The following is a 23,854-nucleotide window of genomic DNA, read 5'->3' as shown; positions in this document are numbered from 1 at the left end:
AAAAACAAATTGCAAATATATCCAGCAAGTGTGGAAAAGTCAATTAAGTTATTGTTTCAATCTGTTACTGTTTCGGCTGGAGATCTTTTGGATTAGATTTTATATTTTAAACATGTGGCTGTTGTGAAGTTTAATAGAGCTGTTAGTAACATATTCAATATATGTGGGTGGAGGAGTAGTCTTGCATGTGCCATGAAATTCCTTCCTTTTCTTGTTGACTTTATTTTGTGTTTATTGCTTTAATGATTTAGACTGCCATACACAGGGGATAGGCAGCCAGCTCTCAGATTTGGCAACTACAGTCTTGTGACAAAGATTAAGAACTCAGGAATCATACACTCGATTCGGTTTGTTCAACCAGAAACAAGTACAGAGCCTTTTTGTCAGGCATCACCAGATTTAGCAAACACTACAAAATTTGAAATGGGCCTGATATTATTTTTCCTGGGCATGAGAAAGCAATGGTAAATAGAAATGTCATTAAGCCCAGAGTTCATCCCCAGATATCATGAGAATGATGCAGCTAGTTGAGGTTCGACCAGACAATAAGCTTGCATCACTTCTAGTTGTAATGACTGTGTACCAAACCATATTGTGCACTGCAAACCTGTAAATTTGGAGTAAATTAGAGCTTATTTTCTATGATGGATTGATATAAACGGATGAAGAGGTGATTGGTTTTGAGTAACAACATGACCCCTGACTGTATGCAAAAATTGCTGTTTTCTTAGGCTGATGAATATTAGACAATGTGTTCATATCATATCATATCATATCATATATATACAGCGCGGAAACAGGCCTTTTCGGCCCACCAAGTCCGCGCCGCCCAGTGATCCCCGTACATTAACACTATCCTACACCCACTAGGGACAATTTTTACATTTACCCAGCCAATTAACCTACAAACCTGTACGTCTTTGGAGTGTGGGAGGAAACCGAAGATCTCGGAGAAAACCCACGCCGGTCACGGGGAGAACGTACAAACTCCTTACAGTGCAGCACCCGTAGTCAGGATTGAACCTGAGTCTCCGGCGCTGCATTCGCTGTAAAGCAGCAACTCTACCGCTGCGCTACCGTACCGTTCAAATTTCTATTTCCCTTCTTCCAGATTACATACATTTATTACCATATTGAGACATTTCATAATATTCTCCTCCATAGCAATCCATTCCAAAGCAGCAACATAACTGTTTAATTTTTTTAATAGTTACATAAAGTGCATAGGCTTAGAATTGTTTCATCTTTTGATGTTGATGTTTTGGGCCCGGTTATTGGAGGTAATAGTGCAACTTAGGCAGTGGGCAGGTCAGCAATCATTGGTACCTATCATGTTACAAGTGATGCAGATATCTCTGCAGTCTCTTGCTCCAGTGATGAGATAATTGAACATATGCTATTGGGGTTGTTGCCTTGAAATCTTTTATTTGTCCTTACGTTTTTGTTCTTATGAATCGAAGGATAGTTCTTCTTATCATGTCCACACATGCTAGATATTGTGTTTCAGCCAAAACTGAACACAACTCTTAGCAATATCATTGTTCTCTGTGAGGTCCTCTGCTTTGCATTTGTGCTCCAATAGAGGACGTCTCAATAGGTGCTCCATAGTTTGCGGTTCAGTACCACATATGCAGATAACGTCTTCAGGATAGTAAATGTGACACACTATTTAAGAAAGAAGGGCAAAAGATTACAACTGACTTGTTAGCCCAATATCAGTTGTAGGGAAAGCATTGAATTCTGTAAATCAGGCTGTAATTAAAATAAATGCCTTGAAGTGTGAGAGGATTGAGCAGAGTGAACCTAGATTTATGTTTAGTTTGGAGATACAGCGTGGAAACAGGTCTTGCGGCCCACCGGGTCCGTGCCGACCAGCAATCCCCGCATATTAACATTATCCTACACACTAGGAACAATTTTTACATTTACCAAGCCAATTAACCTACATACCTGTACGTCTTTGGAGTGCGGGAGGAAACCGAAGATATCGGAGAAAACCCAAGCAGGTCACGGGGAGAACATACAAACTCCGTACGGACGGCACCCATGGTTGGAATCGAACCCAGGTCTCCGGCCCTGAAAGGACTTCACTTTATGAAAGAAAGATCCATGTCAAACTAATCTGCTGGAGTTCTTTGAGAATGTGACTGGAAGAACGAGAGTACTCGAGGTTGTGATGTATTGGGCTTTTCAGAAAACTTTCGATAAGTTCTTGCACAGAAAGATGGTCAATAAAGTTTGAGCACATGGAATTTGGTGTAAAATGTTGACATGGATTGAGAACTGATTATCAAAAAGAAATCGGAATGGGGCAAAGCAAATCCTTTTCAGACTGGCAGGCAGTGGCTAGTGGGTATAGCAGTGATCAGTGCTTATGCTTCAGTTTTTCGCTGAGCGACTAAATGTCATATTTGCAAATTTGCTGATGACACTTGATAAGATGAGAGAGTGAATATGGAGGAGGCTGTGAAAAGGCTTCAAAGGAATATGATCAGTTGACTGAGTGGGTAAGAATGTGGCAGGTAGAATGTGGTGCAAAATACTTTTGATGCACCATGTAGACAAATTGCAGTGTGGATTCAGAAATTTTCGCTTTGCAACGACTCCAAGAAAAATGAAGGGAGGAGGTCAAAATAGTATTGACGGTCCTTTCCAGACTCATTAAAGACTTTGATTCCATCTATTGGAAAGATCTGTGCAGCATCCTCCTCAAATTTGAAGGCTGAACTCCAAGCCACTCTTGACTCATTCACTGAAGCATATGAGAATATCATCAAGACAATAGAGACACACAAGACTACAGATGCAGGAATCTCCAGTCTGAAGAGGAGTCCCGACCCAAAACGTCATCTGGCCTGCTGAATTTCTCCAGCACTTTTTTTTTGTTGAAAATAATAGTCCGCTTCAAATCTGCCCCCACCCCAAAATACTGTCGGCCATCCATTAGGTTCACGGTGAGGCCCTATGAAATGTTGGTCACTTTCCAAATTCCAGGAGCTACCTCTTGGTGAAAGTAGACATTGATTAATTGAAACATGGAAACAGACCCTTTGGCCCACCAAATACACACTGATCATCAATCACTAGTTCTTTGTTACCCCACTTTCACATCAACACTTTGCGCACTAGAGGAAATTTATAGAAGCCAATCACAAACCCGCAAGTCTTTCGTGATGTGGGAGGAGACTCGAGCACCCGGAGGAAACCCACACGGTCAGAGGGAGAACGTACAAACTCCATACAGATGGTATCTGTGGTCAGGATCCAACTTAGGGGACATGGATGATGAAATTCACCACTGCTTCAAAGTTCCAGCACAACCTTTTCTTTGTCGAATATGATATTTGAAGATAAAGACCTTACATGTGACGAGACTCATGGCCTATTGGGCAGTGGTGATCCCGGCCCACTGTATGTTTATGAGATCTGGGTTCCTCCAGTGAAATGATAGCAACAACACAGTCTCAAGCAATCCTGTACATTCAATGGAAGCATAAAGGAATGAATGTTTGTGCCCTATTCCATGCCAACATCCTGAGCACTGCGGCCCTATTTATTCTTAGTTGCCTATTTTGGGCAGATTACAAAATTCTCCTCCTGAGCAACCAGACACCTCGCATACAAATCCTCACTGATTGCTGGAAATCTCTGGCCCATTTCTGCTCAAAGTGGAGATGGAGCATTTTGCATAATATTGCTCGCCATAAGTCCATGTTTTGGGAAAGGCAGAGAGGTGAGGTACAATAGAGAGCAGGGAATACTGTCCACCTGCCTATTCCACCAGGCTCCTCCTGCCCCATCTATGGAAGAGGCTGCAGCTCCCATTTTGTCATGAGTCTTCTGAACCCACTATGCCAAAGTGGAAGGAAGTTATCCTCGATCCTGAGGATTGCTTGCGAAAAAGAAAGGTTTCTCTGAGTACAGTGGATTGAGAATTCTGAGCGAATGTAAACAAAAATATTTTCTGTGCTTGGATTCAATATGCTTTTCATCCACATGTCAATTATATTGGTTAGTTGTTCTTGGAGCAATATAAAACACAGCCATGTTCTTACATAGTGTTCTGACCTCAATAACATACTAGATTGATAAAATATAAGCCTATTGTAAGTCACCTACCTTTAGATTGCTTGTTTCTTTCAAAAATGGTAAGAAATGAACTGCCAATTATCGTTTTCTCCACTTGTGAGATGTGTTTGGAGTTGATTTAACTTGATTGTGATAGATCCTCATCAGTCTGTGGGTTCTTTTGACAAAATTGTTGTTGAGATGTTCACTACAATCTAAAAATAAAGCAAATAATTGCCTACTTTTTGATGAAACGTTGAATCCACATGCTCAGACTGCTTTGATATTTCTGGTTTGATTTAAACCTCCTATTTCATCATTACAATAGAATGATGAACAGCTGAAGATGAGTAGGATGTGGACAATATTGACATACCACAGTTTTTCTTTACATAGTCTGCTCAGTAATGTTTCAGAAACTTGTGTTGTCCTTTGTGTGGTGGAAAGTCACAGCCTGAATGTATCCCCACCCTTCATTTTACTGTGCCCTCTTGCTCTGCATTATCTCTACCCACCTGTCTGTCTTTTCCCAATCCCTCCGCTCTGCTGTTCTCCCCATTCAGCCATTTATCCCACCTATCCCATCACTCTGTCTCTCCCATCTCCCTGTCCCACCCCTATGTGCCCCCAAGTCTGCCTCTATCCCTTGCCCACCCTTCCTGATGTATCTCCTACACAGCTTCCAATTCTGTCTCAGCAAGGTGTCCGTTTGCTAGTCTCTGCAATAATGGAGCTGCATATTCACGGTGAAGGGAAGGAGTAAAGGGCAGAGTGGGGTCAGTTATTTTTCTAGATATTTTTCTAACATTGTAGTGGAGTTTGCCATGCAGGTTTAAGTCTGTGCTACATTCCGGGACAGCCACATGGATTAGCAAGTCATTCCAGTTGGAGGCCTGTAACACCACCATTGTTCTGGTGCGATATTTCCATTCTTAAAAATTTAAGAGAACTACAGAAGCTTCAATAATTTAGTAAAATTTCGCCAGAGTGATTCTTGAAGTTTGCTGTACTGTAAATCTATCTGAATTCTTGCTTTTCCCTCTTTAGGGAGTTTGATGTTGGACTGCACCGCTGGCTGGTTCGGTAAGGCACATCTTTTTAAAGTTTTACTAGACCAAGTGGACCCGTTGGGCCCAAACCTCTCCTGCATTGGTGCAGCACCCTCTCCTCCCCACCTCCCCCTCTCCCCTCTCCCCTCTCTTCCCCACTCCCCTCTCCCCCTCCCCTCCCCTCCCCTCCCCCTTCCCCTCCCCCTCCCCCTCCCCCTCCCTCTCATCTTCCCTCCTCCCCCACTACCCCCCACTACCCCCCTCCCCCTCCTCCTCCCCCTTCTCTCTTCCCCCCACTCCATTCCCCTCAACCCCCTTATCCTCCCTCCTCCCCCCTCGCTCCCTCCACACCCTCCCTCCCTTCCTCCCTCCCTCCCTAGGAGATAGATTTAAACTTTCAAATGTGAATAACTTAAAAAATATAACACCAATTTCAATGAAACTTCTTTCATTAGCACCAAAGGGACGACGGTGAGTAAGATGAGCCTAAATTGTCATGCTATTGTGTACCGTTTTGGCTGTAGTTCAGGAACAAACAAACGAGATTTCTAGTATATAGATTTTCTCTCGGCTGACAAAGTTATTTTTCTCCAATGGGTCCAGGGAATTGTAGATTCATGCACAAGTCCTTGTCTTAATATTTTATGTCACGCATTGTGATGTGCAAACAAGTGAAAATTGCCATTTTCAAATCAGCAGCACAACAGAATGTTGGGGCATCAGTACTGGAAACAATGCATTTATTTTAATGTTGCCCAATAAGATATGATTGAATATTATATTGAAGCTCCTGAAAGTGTGGTTTAAAATAATCCTGTTGATTAGTTTTGATATAGTGTCTTATATTTTAATTTGCAGCCTTGCTTGCTCAGACGTTTTCCCAGATCACATTGCATTTCACTCACATTAAGCTGATTTGAATCCATGGATTTGCACTAACCTGTTCTGACAGTATATTCCTGCAGGGTCATATGCTGAAACTTTGGCCTGTGTTCCTGTGCTGATGTTGTCTTTTTCTATTGGAATATTTGTCAACTGATTCCCTATAAAATCCATCTTTTGAAATTACTTGACATTCAAAATTTGCCCTTGCATATGCAAGGAATGCAGTGTACGCAGAAAATGATTTTGACCCTTATTTGAATATCTCTCAGCAAAAACTGCAATCTTCTATTTCCAAGTTCCCGCAAACAGCAGTCATTGCAAACAGATTAACCTATGTCTGCAGCCTTTGTATATTCAAGGAATGCAGGTCAAAAGCCTACTTAATGCTACCTGCTCTGAAATAGACACAAAATGCTGGAGTAACTCAGCGGGACAGGCAGCATTTCTGGAGAGTCTCTGCTATTCCGTATCCAGCTTATATTAACCGCATCATGTATTGGCTGAATGCATCAGCTGGATTCCATAGGCAAGTCCCAACAAAGGTTAGACTGTTTCTTAAAGCCAAGTGGAAAAGAGGAAGCATTCTGTATCTGTAGAAGTCCTGAAACAATCGACATACAGAGGGTAGGAACATCAGGGAGCAGTGGATAATGCCTGGAGTATGGCTCTTGGTTGGAATGTTACAAGATGCTCAATGACCTCGCACAAGTGATTAAGATCATTAAATCCATTTTCAAATACCCCATTCTTCCAATTGCATCAGTAGTTCTTTAATTCACCATTCAACACTAAACTATGAATTAGGACTCACACCCAAGCATCCATCTCAGCTACATCACAATACACTGTCCATGCACATGTGTAATTGTCCATATCCTGCAGCTTAAGCACAGTGCCAGCCAGTGAACCAAGAATGTCAGCATCCGGACAGATTGCACAACATTCATTGAAACACTTCTTTACCTCCATCACGATGGTACAAAAACAGAGGCAGTGGAAGCTATCTGAAGGAATAGAAGTCCATCTGCAAGGCCTAGATCTCGTGAAGGAAGTGGTTTGATCATTGAGAAATTTGCAGAAGCCATGGGAAGAAGTGAGGCCGAAGATGATGGATTCTCATTCCTCATCTTCTTACTTGCATCTTGCCTTGCTCTTATCCCACTTTTTCACTCCCCTCCCTCCCATCTGGCCTGGCACCCAATCTTGCATTTGACCCCGTTTCATTTCTGACACCTACAGTAAAACTGCAGCCTGGGCAGGACAAGGATAACACTCTGTTCAGAATTGTAGCACTATATTTGTGCTGACACTTCAGGTATAGCATAGAGACAGGAATTACACGTGATAGGACAATGGCATGGATTATCAGCAGCCTGGGCAGTAGTATGGAGGATTGAGGGGTTACTTTGTGGAGGGAATCATATCATATCATATCATATATATACAGCCGGAAACAGGCCTTTTCGGCCCTCCAAGTCCGTGCCGCCCAGTGATCCCCGTACATTAACACTATCCTACACCCACTAGGGACAATTTTTACATTTACCCAGCCAATTAACCTACATACCTGTACGTCTTTGGAGTGTGGGAGGAAACCGAAGATCTCGGAGAAAACCCACGCAGGTCACGGGGAGAACGTACAAACTCATTACAGTGCAGCACCCGTAGTCAGGATCGAACCTGAGTCTCCGGCGCTGCATTCGCTGTAAAGCAGCAACTCTACCGCTGCGCTACCGTACCGTACCGTACCGTTTCCTTGCGTCTTCTCATGTGGATGTGTCGGTTGAAGGTGTAGTTGGTATTGGCAACAAAGTAATTTCTGTATTAGAAAATCTTCATTAACAGATTCTGGCACTGATTTGGCCCTCTGGCATTATGAGACTTGGCACCAAGCTAGGATTCTATTATGGTGGGGTGCTGGGCACATCCATTCACATATTTATGGAGTATCAGACACAGCAGCTGAATACTGAAGCTCAAACACCCAAACTTTGTGTGCTGCAATGGAAGCTTTGACCCTTTTTATGCTACAAATGGGCCATTCTTTGTCGCGTGTGTGACCAAAAATGTGAAAAATTGTGGACCATGTGTGGTCACACACGTGACCAGTCATATTTGACCTCTGATTCTAAACAAACATTGTCATTATAATATATAAATTTCACTTGATAAACTTTGACATATATAAGTCATATATACAGTACAAAACAATATACCTGTAATGCTTTCAGAATTAGAAGAGATGTATTCCACAATTTTTCACATTTTTGGTCACACTCATGACTAAGAATGGCCCAAATGTAAATTAACTTCCCATTGGAATAGAGACACGAGACGGCAGATGTTGAAATTTGGAGAAAAAAATAAACTGTTGGAGGAAATCCAGCAGATTCAAGCAGCATCTGTTGGGGTAAGGATGTGGTGAGGGAGCGATCTTAGATCAGTATAGTTTTAATGCAACTATGAAGTCTTACAAAAAACTTTAAGGATTTTAAAACAGGACTAGACCAAGTGGACCCGTTGGGCCCATAATGTTGCATTGGGTTGCCATTGAGATGTTGGGAAAAATCGCACTTTTTTCTTTAAAATAAATGCCTTAAAAACAAAAAATCTCAATGATAATCGTGATTTTTCTTTAAAATGTTTTTTATTTCTGCATTGGTCTAGCACCCTCCCCACCCTCACTCCATCCCCTCAACCCCTCTTCTTCCCCACCCACTCCCCCCCCTTCCCCTCCCACACCCCAGTCACCCACTCCATCCCCCCTTATCTCCTCCCTCCATTCTTCGGGGCTCTCTGGCGGCGCCGCCATTCCCGCCCGTCGGGCTTCCATTGTGACGTCGAACACGGAGGTATTACTGCGCATGGGCGGCTGATGGGCACAGCAAGTGGAAAAGGGATTTATTAAAGTTTAAAATGTGAATAACAAAATATAACAATTTGAACGTTAATAGGATTTATTGATGCAGGAATTTTCAACATCAGCATCATTTCCCCTTTTCACAACAGGAAGGAGTTGGCGAAAATCGCCACAACAAAAGGTAAGAATGCCGCCAAAAGGCTCATCATTCTTTTTGCGTAGATGTCGAAGAGTTCTGTCCAACACTTCAAAGCGCACCCTCCTAATCATCGGGCACTCATCCCGAACAATCAGTCTCACAATCCTGATCAAATGAACCATGTTGGAGTTCTTCTCAATTTTGCACATGGTATTATCGGTCATTTTGATGGGTATCTTGAATCGAGAATGTGCAGTTCTTCCACCAGGCATCAATGTAGCTGCTATACCAGAGGATGCTACAGCAAAAGCAACATCAACTTGACCTCGAACTTTGGAGAGGATCAAATTGGTGAGAATTGTTTTGCCCATTCCTGCTGGTGTATCAATGAAAAACATTGAAGGAACATTCCTTTCCAAGCAGCTGCACACATGGTCATACACAGCTCTTTGCTCAGCATTCAGCAGAGGCTCCTTCTCATCAACAAATCACTGTTGTTCAGGTCTATTGTACTGCAGTTCACTCAGCAATTCTGGATTGTCACCATCAAGGTTCATCCTTCCATGTCTTGGTAGTGGCACATGAAAGTATCCCAGTGTCTTGTTGTAATTTACAAGCTTGTCTTGAATATACAACAGAGCCTGATCATGATGCCTCTCATCAATCATGATATTTGCATCATCGATTGTTCTCCGTTCTCTTTGAAGGTAATCTTCAGACATTGAATTCTTGAAGCGATCCCATAATTGTCGAGAAGTGTTGATCTCAGCAATCGTCCGCAAAACAAACAAATCTCTCATTGCTTCGGGGAGTCTTGTCCGTTCAGCATCTTCCATCGTCTGTTGCCAATGGTCGTCAGTTTGCAACAAACCTCTTTCTATGCAGACGTCTTTGAAGGAAGGAAAAATATGTCCGTCATGTGTTCTCGATGAATCGAAGGATACTGACCCTTTTACGTGATGGAGAAGCAGTCTCAAGTAGTAGAGGTCACATCTCAAGTAGTAGAGGTGAATCGGACAGTGCCCTAGCTTAAGGAAGGACTATTCAGAATCCTGATAACAGATGGGGATCTGCCCAAAAAGAGCAGGGAGAAGAAGGAATGACCAGGGTGAGACAAGTCTCTGATTACGTTGGCTGCTTTCCCGAGGTTGCATGAAGTGCACATGGAGTCAGAGGCGGAAAGCCTGGTTTGCGTGACGGACTGGACTATATCCCCACCTCACTGCAATTTCTTGCAGACTTGGATAGTTCCCAAACCAGTAAAACCTTTTAATGACATTGCTAACAGTAAATAGTGTAATAACGTAACTGCAGATGCTGATTTACCAAAGAAAGATTTTAAAAAAATGCTGAAGTAACCCAGTGAGTCAAGCATCTCAAGAGAATATGGATAGGTGACTTTTCAGAGAATATGGATAGGTGACTTTATGCATTAAATAGTGTAGGTAGAAACAGAAAATTGAGAAATGGCATTAACAAATTGGGAGTGATGAAAACGATAACAATGGAGTTCAGCATTGAATGTGGAGTCACCATTTTGGATTCTAATTAAACACCACAGATTTTTTTTTCCAAGAAGACAAGAACTATGGACGAGCAAGAATCTAACTGAAGAACCCTTTGTGAAAAGGCAAAATATATAAAAAGGTCAAATGGATTTTTGCCATAACATCAAGGATAGAACTCTAAAGTTAATGCGTGCACTCTCTTCTAGATTATTCTGTTCAGTGCCAGTAAATAAACCAGGAAGGAAATATGACCTTGGAGTGGCATAAAATGCTAATTAGCAACGATGATTTGGGACTGTAGTGGGTAGTTGTGTCAGCTAGGCCTGTATTCCTGAAACTTTAGATATTATCTATATTCAGCATTAAAACTGATTGAAGAACTAACAAAGAGAAGCTATCTGCTCTGTCATGGAAGAGCAAAGAATATTGGACATATCTTTTGATAGCGTTTTATCTGTCTGTGGATGTTGTCAGTAAGCACTTATTTCTCTTTATGACAGTGGAAATGTGCAGTTGTCTGCCTTGAGAACAACAGAGGTTTTGTCAGTTGTTTAGTCAGTGAAATTAAGATTTTTGTTAAAAGTAATGAATTTAAGAAATATAGAAAAGAGTTAAAGCACAAGGATAGGTGATAACAAGGGAAGGGGTAGAATGAAAAAAAGGAAATACATAAAACCAGAAACATTTGAACAGACATTTATACTAAAAGTTAAAATTTGGTTTGCATTTTGATTTTTTAAAATATATTTATATTATATTTTTTGCTAACTATTGAACTTTGAATAACTGAAAAAGTTTTTTAAAGAATACCACTCTTATAAGATTACATTTATTATTGTTTATACTTTTAGTATTGTTATAAAGGTTTAATCTAATACCACCCCTCCCAAAGTGTGGCAATTTTCAGGTCGTGTCTCAAGGGAGCATTTTCATCAGTTTGCATCAGTACTATTTTAAACAAACCAAATCTCAGAACATTGCTCAATCCCAACAGAAATAATTTTGAAAAACTGCCCAATGTTACAAATGTATAGATGAACAGGTACCCAAGAATACAAATACATAATTTCTGCAAAGAACACATGTAGCAAAAAAAAAACTAGCCAACCAGTCCTGATGAGGTGCCACGGATGCTGAATTCCTACAATAGTCTGTTTTTTTCCCCTCTAAATTACATCACCCACAGTGTCTTGTGACTCCAACTGGCCACTACATTTTAAGTTCGTGAACAGAATTCAGCACTTGCAAAATTTAACTTGGAGCAAATGAAACAATATATGGTTAGTGAGGGCGAGTTGTAAAGAGATAATATCATGGCTGATCTATCATTGAATTGTAGAGTAGGCAGGAGATGCCAAATTATTATTTTTTAATTGTTCTGTACATACAAGTGTTCGGGCCTCCAATGAGAACAAGATGCAATTTATCTTACATCCTTCGCACTCTCCTGCCAAGGTACAGCCAAGGTTACAATAAAAACAAAGAGAGAGACAAACACAGGGAACTGCAGATGTTGGAAATTTTGAGTTGAGCTTAAAAGTGCTGGACGAACTATGTGGTTTAGGCAGCATCTTTGGAGGGAATTCCTTCCCAACTTCCCACTGAGTTGCCCCAGCACTTTTGTGTTGTATTCAAGGTAAAACAAACGTCACCCGACCTTGAGCTGGAATATGGCGTTTGCCCATGGAGAGGAGAGGGGAAAGACGTCCCTGCTCACGCCATGCACTTCAACGTGAATGTCCCACTTTCCCCACCCACCCACAGCAAGGTCTCTACTCACCAACCCGCCATCAGTAAAGGAGGTCCGGTGGGGGGAAGGAAAGCAAGAGAAAGGGAGAGAGAGATTGAGAAACGAATGGGAGGAGGAAAAAGGCACCAGAGGCCTCCTTGGGTGAGTCAGTGTTAACCCGGAGCCTGCGGCCTACAGCGCCGTTGCCATGGGTGCCGCAGCTGCCGGCGGGTTGCTCCCCTCCCCTCCCCCCTGTAAAAAGATGGTGATGATGTTCAATGGGGCAACAAAAAAAAAAGGGGCGGTGTAAGAAAAGAAGGTGAGGGAGTGTGGGAGTTATTTTGTGGATTGAAGGAGGGATCAGGCTCCTCCCCTCGACGTGGGTGGTGGAGGACGCCTACCTGCGGGCAAGTAATGGATGAAGAGAAGAACACCAGTGTGTGAGGAGAAGGGAGCGTTTTGAGGGCGACGAGCATTTGGGACTGGGGACTGGGGACGGCAGCAGCAGCAGCAGCAGCGGTGGGTTGTTGGCGCCAACAACCCGTTGCTGCGCCAAACTCACGGGTCCCATTGTGACGTCACACGCTGAAGACCTTCAGGAAATGGGTTAGAAAGGAAAATTTTAAACTTTAAAATCTCTCTAGCTTTAAAAATATAGATTCAATTTGAATGAGAGTGGTTTTAATATATGGCCAGGATAATGGTGAGTATGGTGGTGCAAAGATTGTAGCACTATGGTGTACCGTTTTGGCTGTGCCAGCGATAAAAGTTATGCTGCACACATACACACATACACACGGACACAGAGTTGTAGTAATATATATAGATATAGACATAGATATAGATATAGCTAAAGATAGATAGAAGATACATAGATTACAATTTCATCACTGCCATTTCACCATCCAAATGGTAACTGCATGAAGGATCATGAAAATATAGCATAATTATCATTGATAATGCTTTTAATTGAGGGCTGAACTATAAATATCAACTTTCCAGTGTTCAATCCTGGGTAGTGGTGGAGTAATGCAAAAGTAGTAGGCGACATATAGTGATAATAATAAAGTTAATTGATTCACTCTTTGTATTTCAATGCTAATCTTATTAAGGGAATGATCATTAAGGTTCAATGTTCTTACTGTGCTGGTGGATTGAATTATATATAGCTAAAGTATAGAAGGAGGCCATTTGGCCCATTATGTCTGTGTGGGGTGTTCCATTCTCTGGTCTTCTCTCTGTAGCCATGTCTTTTTTTTCTCGGTCATATTATGCAATTCCCTTGTGATTACCACACTGGAACCTGCCTCTACCACATTTCTAAGCTGTGATTACAAATTTAAAATATAGGCTGTATAAAAAAAAGTTTCTTTTCATGACACTCTCAATTTGCTTCCCCTTTATATTTGTGACCTTTATTCCTCAAACCCTCCATCAAAGGAAATGGCTTCTTACAGCTGCAACTGTCCAGGCCTCTCATCATTTTATACACTAAAATCAGATCTCTGCTCAGAATGTAAAAGGTCCCTGCCTCTCAATTCAACCATTGCAACTGTGATGCCTCATTCCATGATCTCAAGATTCCCGTAAATCTTTTCTGGACCCTCTTAATGCTTTCACATCCTCTTATAATGTGGCGACTGGAAATTAATGCAATAGTTGATGCCAGACCAAGGTTTTGTAAGGATTCAGCATAATGTTCCTGCATAAAAAGGGATTAAAAGGGAAAGTGGCACCCAAGGGAATAGTCAGTAATATTCAGTGATGAGTGCATGCCTGCATTAAAATGTAATTTCTATTCTTAATTATTTTATATGGTTTGTTGTATCAGCATTCATTAGTGTATGAATCAAATCACAGTCATGAAATACTGAACACATTTGAATTGTAATCAAAGAGAATTTATCTCTCTTGATTTAGGAATTAAAATTATTTCTATTAAATTATGTTATACAGAAATATCCTTTGCCATTCTGCATGTAAGACAATGTGAATAGCATAGCAATATGCACAGAAAATAAACAATTTCACTCTGTCGATTTATTCAACGGATCCATGAAGAATTGAATGATTTCCAAAAGAAACTAATGAAATATACTTTATCCAATTTAAAATCTACGTGTAATTTCCACGATTCTCTCTACTGCTGATATCCAAAGCACTCTGGTGCTCACTGGCACAGTTCTGCCCCCATGCAGATAACCAGCTCTCCTGAGTTCTATCGTGCACTGGAATCGGTTTTTCTTATAAAAATTAATACACAGTGATCCAAAGTCATTTAAAACTAGATTCGGGCAGTTTGTGGATGAATTTGTTGATTATTACTATCACAACATTTAAAAGATTTTGGACAGGGTCATCGATATGAAAGCTTTAGAGGAATATGAATTTGTTTATTTTTATGGATCCATAGTTTTGCTAATCCTTGTAGTATAACTGGACAGAATTAAATAATGTTTATTGAAATAATAGATTTTAAAAGATTTTATTTGATTTATCAAAATAGGTTCTGTCAATTTAACATTGCTTGAAGATTTATTATTGGCACTGTACCTACCCTGACTCTATTCCAAGCAACTGGTCCAATAATGAGCCATTGATTTATAATAAATAATAGTTGAATTTATTCATAGCATTTTATTTCATCAAAGTCGTAATGATTTGTGCACTAAATATTATTTTGCAATGCTATTAACTAGGTATATGCAAAGCCATTTTTAATCATGAACATTCTTCAAACAATTAAAAGAACATAGACCTTTACAACACAAGAATAGACCCTTCGGCCCATAGTGTTGCGCCAAACATGATGCAAATTCGATCTCTTATCTACCTGAACATAATCCATATCTCACCATTTTCTGCATATCCATATGCCTATCCAGTGATCTCATAAATGTCACTGTCATATCTGCCACAACCGCCAACCCAGGCATTCCAGGCCCTCACCATCCTCCATACAAAAGTTGCCCCAAGGATCTCCTTGAAACTTTGCCCCTCTCATCTTAAATCTATCAAGCCTCTTTGCCCCTCTCATCTTAAACCTTTGCCCCTCTCATCTTAAACCTCCAATTTTGTGGATGACACAAAGCTGGGTGGCAGGGTGCTGCAAGGAGGATGCTACAAGGCTGCAGGGTGACTTGAATAGGTTGGGTGAGTGGGCAGATGCATGGTAGATGCAGTATAATGTGGATAAATGTGAGGTTATCCACTTTGGTGGCAAGAACAAGAAGGCAGATTAGTATCTGAATGATGTCAGATTAGGAAAAGGGGAGGTGCAACGAGACCTGGGTATCCTTGTATATCAGTCACTGAAAGTAAGCATGTAGGTACAGCAGGCTGTGAAGAAAGCAAATGGCATGTTTGCATTTATAGCAAGAGGATTTGAGTATAGGAGCGAGGTAGTCCTACTGTAGTTTTACAGGGCTCTGGTGAGACTGTACCTGGAGTATTGTGTGCAGTTTTTATCTCCTAATTTGAGGAAGGCCATTCTTGCTATTGAGGAAGTGCAGCGTGGGTTCACCAGGTTAATTCTCGGGATGGCGGGACTGATATACGATGAAAGAATGGATCAACTGGGCTTATATTAATTGGAATTTAGAAGGGTGATAGGGGATCTTATAGGAACATATAACATTCTTAAGGGATTGGACAGACTAGATGCAGGAAAAATGTTCCGGATGTTGGGGGAGTCCAGAACCAGGGGTCACAGTTTAAGAATAAGGGGTAGACCATTTAGGACTGAGAGAAGGAAAAACTTTTTCACCCAGATAATTGTGAATCTGTGGCATTCTCTGCCACAGAAGGTAGTGGAGGCCAATTCACTGAATGTTTTCAAGAGTGAGATCCAGGCCTTTAACTATTTGTTAAGTTTCTATGAGGTCCCCCCTCATCCTTCTAAACTTCAGCGAGTACAGGCCCAGTGCCTTCAAATGGGCATCATATGTTAACCCACTCATTTCTAGGATCATTCTCATAAACCTCCTCTGGAACCTCTCCAGCATCAGCATATCCTTCCTCAGATAAGGGGCCCAAAATTGCTCACATCCTGGGAAAAAGATTCTGACTGTCCTCTCTATATATGTCTCTCATAATTTGATCAACTTCTATCAGGTCTCCTTGCAACCTCTTCGAGAGAAAACAATTCATGTCTGTCCAACCTCTCCCTGTATCCAATACCCCATAATCCAGGCATAATTCTGCTAAAGCCCCACCCTTTCCATAGCCTCCACATCCTTCTCACGAGGGTGCGATCCGAACTGCATGCAATACTCCAAATGCAGCCTAACCAAAGTCTTATAAAGCTGTATTATGACCCATATTAGGCCATATTAAACTCACTCATTAGCTCCATCCAACATTGCCCATCTTTCATACAATCGGAACAATAGACCAGGAACTCGGCTAAACCAATCCTTGAATTATACAACCATCCAGACCAACAAAGACTGTTTCCGCTACTCACTGTACCCCACAACCATCCCTGTTTGGAATCCTTTGCCACCGCATATTAAATCTGCTGCTGATAGTAAATCTTTTAAACTGTTGCTTGCAAACACTAAATTTTATATCTGCCACTGCATGCATGAGGGACCACATGTTTATAGCCCAACAGCGGCGGCTGGTGCGGTATCAACAAGACAAGACAAGGCCTACTGACCTTAATTACAACCTTTTAACCCTGTATACTTGTATCTTCTGCATCTTACTCTGGTTATCTTACTGGTCCTCATACTTCAGTTCACTAACATTATCTGGATGGTGACTTGGCATGGTTTTGAATGATCATTGGCCAAAGGCAAGCCAGGGTGCATAGCTAAAACTAATTTTAATAATTTTGAATGCTTTTGAATGTATAGACATTTAATCATTATTACAATTGAAGTAAATATTTTATTTTATTTAAAGTTAATAAATTAAAATACAAATACATTTAAAAAAATGTTCTTAGTTATTTCTAAAACAAAATGTTTTAAACATATCACCAGCATACCCCATTCAAAATTAAAGGTGTGTCAGAACCTGCACTGGAGTGGCAGTCATACTTTGTCTTGGATGAAATGAACAAATTCAAAATGGAGATTTTTGGGGTGTTAGGGCGATAATCTATTATAGGGAAGAAAAGCACAAAATGCTTGAGTAATTTAGCGGGTTAGGCAGAATCCCTGAAGAACATGGATTCCTTTTGGGTCGGAATCCTTCTTCAGACTGGGGGTGGGAAAGAAATCTGGAAGAGAGGAAGGGTAGGACAGAGCCTGGCCAGTAATAGGTGAACACAGGTGTGGGGGTCGGGGTTAATAGGCAGATTGTTGGACAAAGGTCAGGGATGAAGAGTTAGATGTGAGCTGGAAAAGGATAAAGAGTTGTGAATTATTAAGCATGGTGATAGAAAGGTTTTGAATTGTGTTTCCATTGGAAACTGTGCTGGGGGAGGGGGAGGGGGAGGGGGGGAATTGGTTCATAGTCAGCCAGGGTTCAGGGGAGGAGAGAGCAGTGGAAGAAAGGGGGGTTCTTGGGGGAGAAGGGGCAGGGAGAAGGGCACTGTTGTGGGTTAGTTAATTAAAATGAGAGAATTCAATGTTCACACCATTGGGTTGTAAGCTACCCGAGCAAAATATGAGGTGCTGTGACTCAATTTCCTCCAAGGAGGCCCCTATGGGAATGGGGTGTTAAAATGCTTAACAACTAAGAGATCCAGCAGGCCTTGGCAGACTGAGCGCTAGTGTTTGGCAAAGCAGTTACCAAGTACGTTTAGTGTCACCGATGTACAGGAAGCCACATCATGAACACTAGATGCAGTAGATGAGGTTAGAGGAGATGCATGTGAATTATAATATGTGAACCCTTAATAGGAATGTCACATAGAAGACCATGAATGACAGAGAAGCTCAAAGGGCCAAATGTCGTCCAGCTCCCTGTTTTGTTTTGTTGCCTTACAATGACGTACAGGTATGTAGGTTAATTGGCTGGGTAAATGTAAAAATTGTCCCTAGTGGGTGTAGGATAGTGTTAATGTACGGGGATCGCTGGGCGGCACGGACTTGGTGGGCCGAACAGGCCTGTTTCCGGCTGTATATATATGATATGATGATGATAATGCTCATAATGAGAAATAAATAATAGTTTCACAAGGGCAATGCCAGGTCCTGAAGTAATCCATCATGCACACTAGACTGATGAAGATTACTGACTATTTAAATGTAAAGAGGAGAGTCAGCAGATCAAAGCAGAATAAATCAACCCCTTGTCCTTTGGTAATAATCAGCAGAAGTGTTACCTGAATTATTGAGCAGTGTATTAATCCATCAAAATCTAAGGGCAAAAATTTTGTAACATGTGGATATGCACAAACATTCTTAGTATTCTGTTCTTGCATAATGTTTGTTCTGTAATACATTAATAGGTCTATTTTTTAATTCTTTTGGACCTATCCAAACAAATGTTTGGACTTTGGCCAAATAAATGTTTTCAGAACCTATTTTAGCTTGTTCAATCTAGACTCAAAATCGCATTTGCACTTCGTACATAATTTGTGCACGGTAATGGGTTCTATTCCATTGTGCCTTTAAAGTAGCAATGGTAAAAATGTGTATGCTGCCAGTTCAATTCATTGAAATGCTCATAAAATGCCATGGCTTTCCCTAATTGTGCTGACGAAGGGCTGCCTTAAAAGATGGACGTGGTAGAAAAGCCTTCTCTGAACTGAAAAAAAGTGCTGCAGGAATCATTGTCAATGTCTGTTCTGTTCTGGTTTCATCCCATGAGTGAATAAATTGATTAACTCCTTAACCGTTAGCTTTTCTTGTTTTCCTTTTGTGATATATTCTAGATTGTTTAGTTTATCGGGGGGGTTTTTAAGAACCTTAATGTTTAGTTAATTGGTGCCTGCCTATCTGTTATATTAAAAAATATTCCTGTTGTTATTTGCTTTGTTACTGCATTGACCTTACATTAACATTTGAAGCTTTTTAAAAACTTTTTTTTTGCTCATAAAATATTTAACAATGGAGTGTTTTTAAACAAAGGTCAATTAAAATAAAAAGTGTGACCATTTATCAGATGTTATCAGGCAGAATCCCGAGATTATATGGTTAATGGCCCTATCAGGTTCTGGATAATAATGGTACCATGCAACTTTTTCTTGGACGAGAATGTTTGTGCCAAACACTTCCATTCCCTTTGAGCATGCTTACGGCTTATTTAAGGTTATGAGAAGGACTATTCTTCTCTCAGCTTTCTGGGAAAGACGTGGAGGTACTTATGTCTTTTATAACCACATGCTGGGAAATATGCTTTGAGTTCAGATTTAACGGACAGAATGTGGGATTTGGTGAAACCTAATTCCTTTCTGGTTTTATTTTTCCATTTTGTAAATAGCAAGTTAATAGAACGAGTCTTTTATTTTTAATGCGGCATTAATTACTTTGTATGTTTTCTGTATCTAACTAAGACATGTGTTTGCATAATAACTGAAGCAATAGAACCATGATTACACTTCCGTAAAATGAATAATGAGAAACTGGATCTACAAGAAATCTAAAGGAGGGGGAGAGGGGAGGGTGCTGCACCAATGCAGGAGACGTTTGGGCCCAATGGGTCCACTTGATATAGTATTCCTCTAAACCTATCCTATCCATGTACCTATCTAAATATTTCTTACACATTGTGATAGTACCTGCCTCAACTACCTTCTCCAGCAGCTCGTTCCATAAACCTACCACCCTTTGTGTGAAAAGAAAGTTGCCCCTCATGTTCTTATGAATCATACCCCCTCTATTTAAACCTATGCTCTCAATTTCCCCTACTCTGGGTAAATAATTCTGTACACTTCTAGATGATAACCCCTCATCCTCTTGCATGACAAGAAATTAAGTCCTAGCCTGCTCAACCTCTCCCTATAGCTTAGGCCCTCGAGTCCTGGCAAATTCCTTGTTAATCTTTTCTGCACCCTTTCCAGTTTACCAACATCTTCCTTATAACAGGGTTATAATGCTCCAAATGTGGCCTCACCAATATCTTGTACAGCTGTAACATAACCTCCCACTATACTCAGTACTCATACTCAATACTCTGATGAAGACCAATGTGCCGAGAGCCTTCTTGACCACCCTAAAAACTTGTGACACCACTTTCAAAGAACTATGTTCCACTACTCTTAGATCTTGAAAATGTTCATTAACATCTCTGTTTTCTCTAGCAGTACTAAATTTGGAATTTGGTACAATTAGATTTGGAACAGCTCCTTTGGATCATCAGGAATCCTCCCAACTAACATACAATGGTATCTTGTCTTCACTGGCAAGCCTGCTGCTTTCTGTCCTGTTTTTCCACAGTATTTACCAGCCTGTCTCTAACCACTGTATAAATACCGGTGTGATATTCATGATTTGGCTCTTGGACCTCTGTGGCAGCTGCCATTAGGTTCACACTGTTTCCACCAGCATGTTCCTAGCAATATTCTCCAAAAGAGAAGTCTGCCCATTGGTTAGTTGGTGTAGCTTTGCTCTGCACAGGGACTTCTGACCCCATCAATCTTGTCTCAACAACTGGTTAGACACTGAGTATATGGTGGTTAAATCTATGTACTTATGCTTTGAAATGGTTACAAGATCAGTGTTACTCTCACTAAGCATCATTCAGTCCTGTTCAAAAATGTTTTAAGATGAGGGTAGCTTTGGTCTAAAGCCAGAACATTCTAATGTGCCTCCTGTCATTCAGGACCTAGATCTGCTGTTTCATGTTATGGCGATGGTAATACAGCTGCCACTGACCAAAGTGAATTATCTGGGGTGGTGAGTTCTCAATAGGAGCTGATGAAGATCTTGTCCTCAGAGAAGAAAAGGTACTGGCAGTTATGGAAAGAAATGCTGGGAGGTCATTGCAAAAATTGCACCCATAATGCAGTATGAATGACATGGGCAGCAAATTTAATTAGACTCTTGTCAGCCTTAAAAAACTGTGAACAAGAAATGGTATTGGTCAGGAGCTGCCTCTGGATATTCATTTGACATGAATGATTTTTTATCGATTTCCCTGCATTGTTTCTCACACTACCCCAAGCAGTGGGAAAATAGGTTTAAATCATTCTCTGAAATCTGCACTTTCACCAATCAGCCAAGACATTATGTCCTGATGAACCAAAACATTATGACCACCAGCCTAATATGCTGTTGGTCCTCCGTGCGCACCCCCATACGCAGCAGGATGCGATGCATTGTGTATTGTGACATATTCCTCCCGTGACCACCATTAAAATTTTCTGTGTCTTGTGGCACGGTAGACCTTCTGTCGGTTCGGACTAGACAGTATAGCTTTTGTTGCCCTCGCACATCAATGAGCCTTGGGCGCCCAACACCCTGTCGCTGGTTTGTGGCTTGTCCCTCCTCGGACCACTGTCGGTAGGTACTCACCACTGCTGACCACGTGGCATCCCACAAGCCTTGCCGTTTCAGACATGCTCTGACCCAGTCGTCTGGCCATAACAATTTGGCCCTTGTCAAAATCACTGAGGTCTTTACTACTGCCCATTTCTCCTGAGTCCAACACATCAACTTCAAGACTGACTGTTCACTTGCTGCCTAATATATCCCACCCCTTGACAGATGCCATTGTAACAAGATAATCAACGTTATTCACTTCGGCTGTCAGTGGTCATAATGTTTTGGGTGATCGGTGTATTTAGTCGGTTGAAGGGCTGGCAGATTGTTTACTATTTGAATGAATGAATTGAGAGACAGAGCACCCTTAGGTACCTAGTGAATTGGATAAGCTGTCTGTAATTCATTTTAAGATTGCTATAAAATAAAAGTTTGCCGGAATCAATACAGTTGTATCTTGGTGCAGGGCAGTCCATACTGGAAAACAGAAAAATGTCAGCGTTTTTTTAAAGGAGATCCCAGACCACTGCTTTCCACTCGTTCCCTCAATCATTCTTTGCTTCCATCTGGCTAAAAATTCAGCTGCATTGCGCTGCATTTTCATTTAAATGAAATACAGTTTCAATGTGAAATAATGTTAAGGAAAATTGTTGACGGTGTGTAATGGATTAAATCTGTAATTTTCCTTTGTTGTCCTCCATTCATCTGAAGTGCAAACGTTAAGAGGAGCCAAATCACGCGCAAGGGCATCCTACAATATGCACCCAAGCTTAAACTCTACTCCTTGGATCTTTGCTCCCATCTTGTTCATGGGTCACAGTTTTGTAAAACGTGCTTCACTATCTATTACCTTTACGTCTTTCAAAGGTGTAAAAGGCTTTCTTTTCAGCAGTTATAAAAAAATGGATGGATAGTGCTCATAAACGTCATTACTTTAAGAGCTGATGGTTCCCTTCTGCATCACCTACCACGCTTTGGTATATTTTACTGCATCATTTGAGATTTGGGTTTTGGCCAGTTCCTTCATGATTGAAAGCGGTATAATGGCATCCCTTGGGAAGGATATGTTGTAATGTTCAATTCGTCAGCCAAAAAGTTGTTGTGCATCAGTCAGAATGGTACATTTTTTGCTTTCAGAGTTGGAGTCCATTATTATGTTGGGCTAAGTGCCTCCTTGATCCAATTGTAGTTTCATGAAGGTACCATTTGTTAATGCAGATCTGAATCTCTTCCTAAAGCTCATGCCAATACTTGTTGATGTATTAATTCTGGACCACTATCTTAATCTCTGAATTGGAAGGTGCTGGATTTTAAAAAATAATGTGAGCTGGTAAGTTTACTTTTTGTTTCATGTGAATGTAGAGCAACAGATGCTCATCATGCTGTGAGCCAGCTGGATTATTTCTTGACGTTCTTTCAAAGACAACCTCTGCAATAGCCACTGTCCCTGAAATTTTCTCTAACAAAAATTAGGCAATTTGATCATTTTTTGAAATAAATCTAAATAACACATTGACACAGCATAACTCGAATATTCTGGTTATTTAGAATATTTTAAATCTTATCTTAAAATATTTTTACTGCACTTCATCACCACCTTTGTCAGCACATTCCAGACACCAGGTACTCTTAATGTGAAACATTAAGCTCCCCTGAAACTTCCTTCCACTCACCTTAAACCTATGCCCTTTGGGTTATATAAACTCCAACCTTGAGAAACAGACTCCAGCTGTCTATTTATACCAATCATAATTTTATATTCTCTATCATGTTGTCACTTAGCCGCATTTGCAATAGGAAAAACAGACCAGCTTATGTAATCTCTCTTTAACTCAAGCCCTTCAATCCAAACAACATTCTTGTGAATCTGATCTGCACCTTCTCCAGCTGAGTGACTTATTTATTGTAGTGTAGCAACCAGAACTGTGCACAACATTCCAAGTGCGGCCTAAGCAAAACTTTGTATAATTGTAACATGACTTTCCGACTATGGTACTCAGTAACAGCCAATGAATGCAGGTATTCCAAATACCTTCTTCGCCACTCTGCCCATGTTACCACTTTCAGGGAACTATGAACTTGCACCCCTAGGTCTTTCTGTTCTAAAACACTCTTCAGGGGCCTACACAGTAAATGGTAGGCCTCTGGGTAGTGTTGTAGAGCAGAGGGATCTAGGAGTACAGGTGCATGATTCCTTAAAGGTCAAATCGCAGGTGGATAAGGTGGTCTAAAAGGCTTT

At 40.9% G+C, this 23,854-nt stretch overlaps 1 protein-coding gene across 2 annotated transcripts in view; it reads left to right on the top strand.

The window, feature by feature from the left end:
- The window catches only part of hhat (hedgehog acyltransferase), a 130,438-nt gene that overhangs the window by 36,562 nt on the left and 70,022 nt on the right, over positions 1-23,854 (top strand). For both annotated transcript variants that reach the window (XM_078405812.1, XM_078405814.1), the window contains one exon: positions 5,116-5,151. In XM_078405812.1, coding sequence (XP_078261938.1) covers positions 5,116-5,151 — 36 coding nt within the window. The remainder of the gene's footprint in view (positions 1-5,115; positions 5,152-23,854) is intronic.

This window comes from Rhinoraja longicauda, chromosome 9 (assembly GCF_053455715.1).
Source record: "Rhinoraja longicauda isolate Sanriku21f chromosome 9, sRhiLon1.1, whole genome shotgun sequence".
In the NCBI taxonomy this organism is placed as follows: Eukaryota; Metazoa; Chordata; class Chondrichthyes; order Rajiformes; family Arhynchobatidae; genus Rhinoraja; species Rhinoraja longicauda.
Note: the sequence above shows the minus strand (reverse complement) of the source record. Positions and strands in the feature narration are given on the sequence as shown.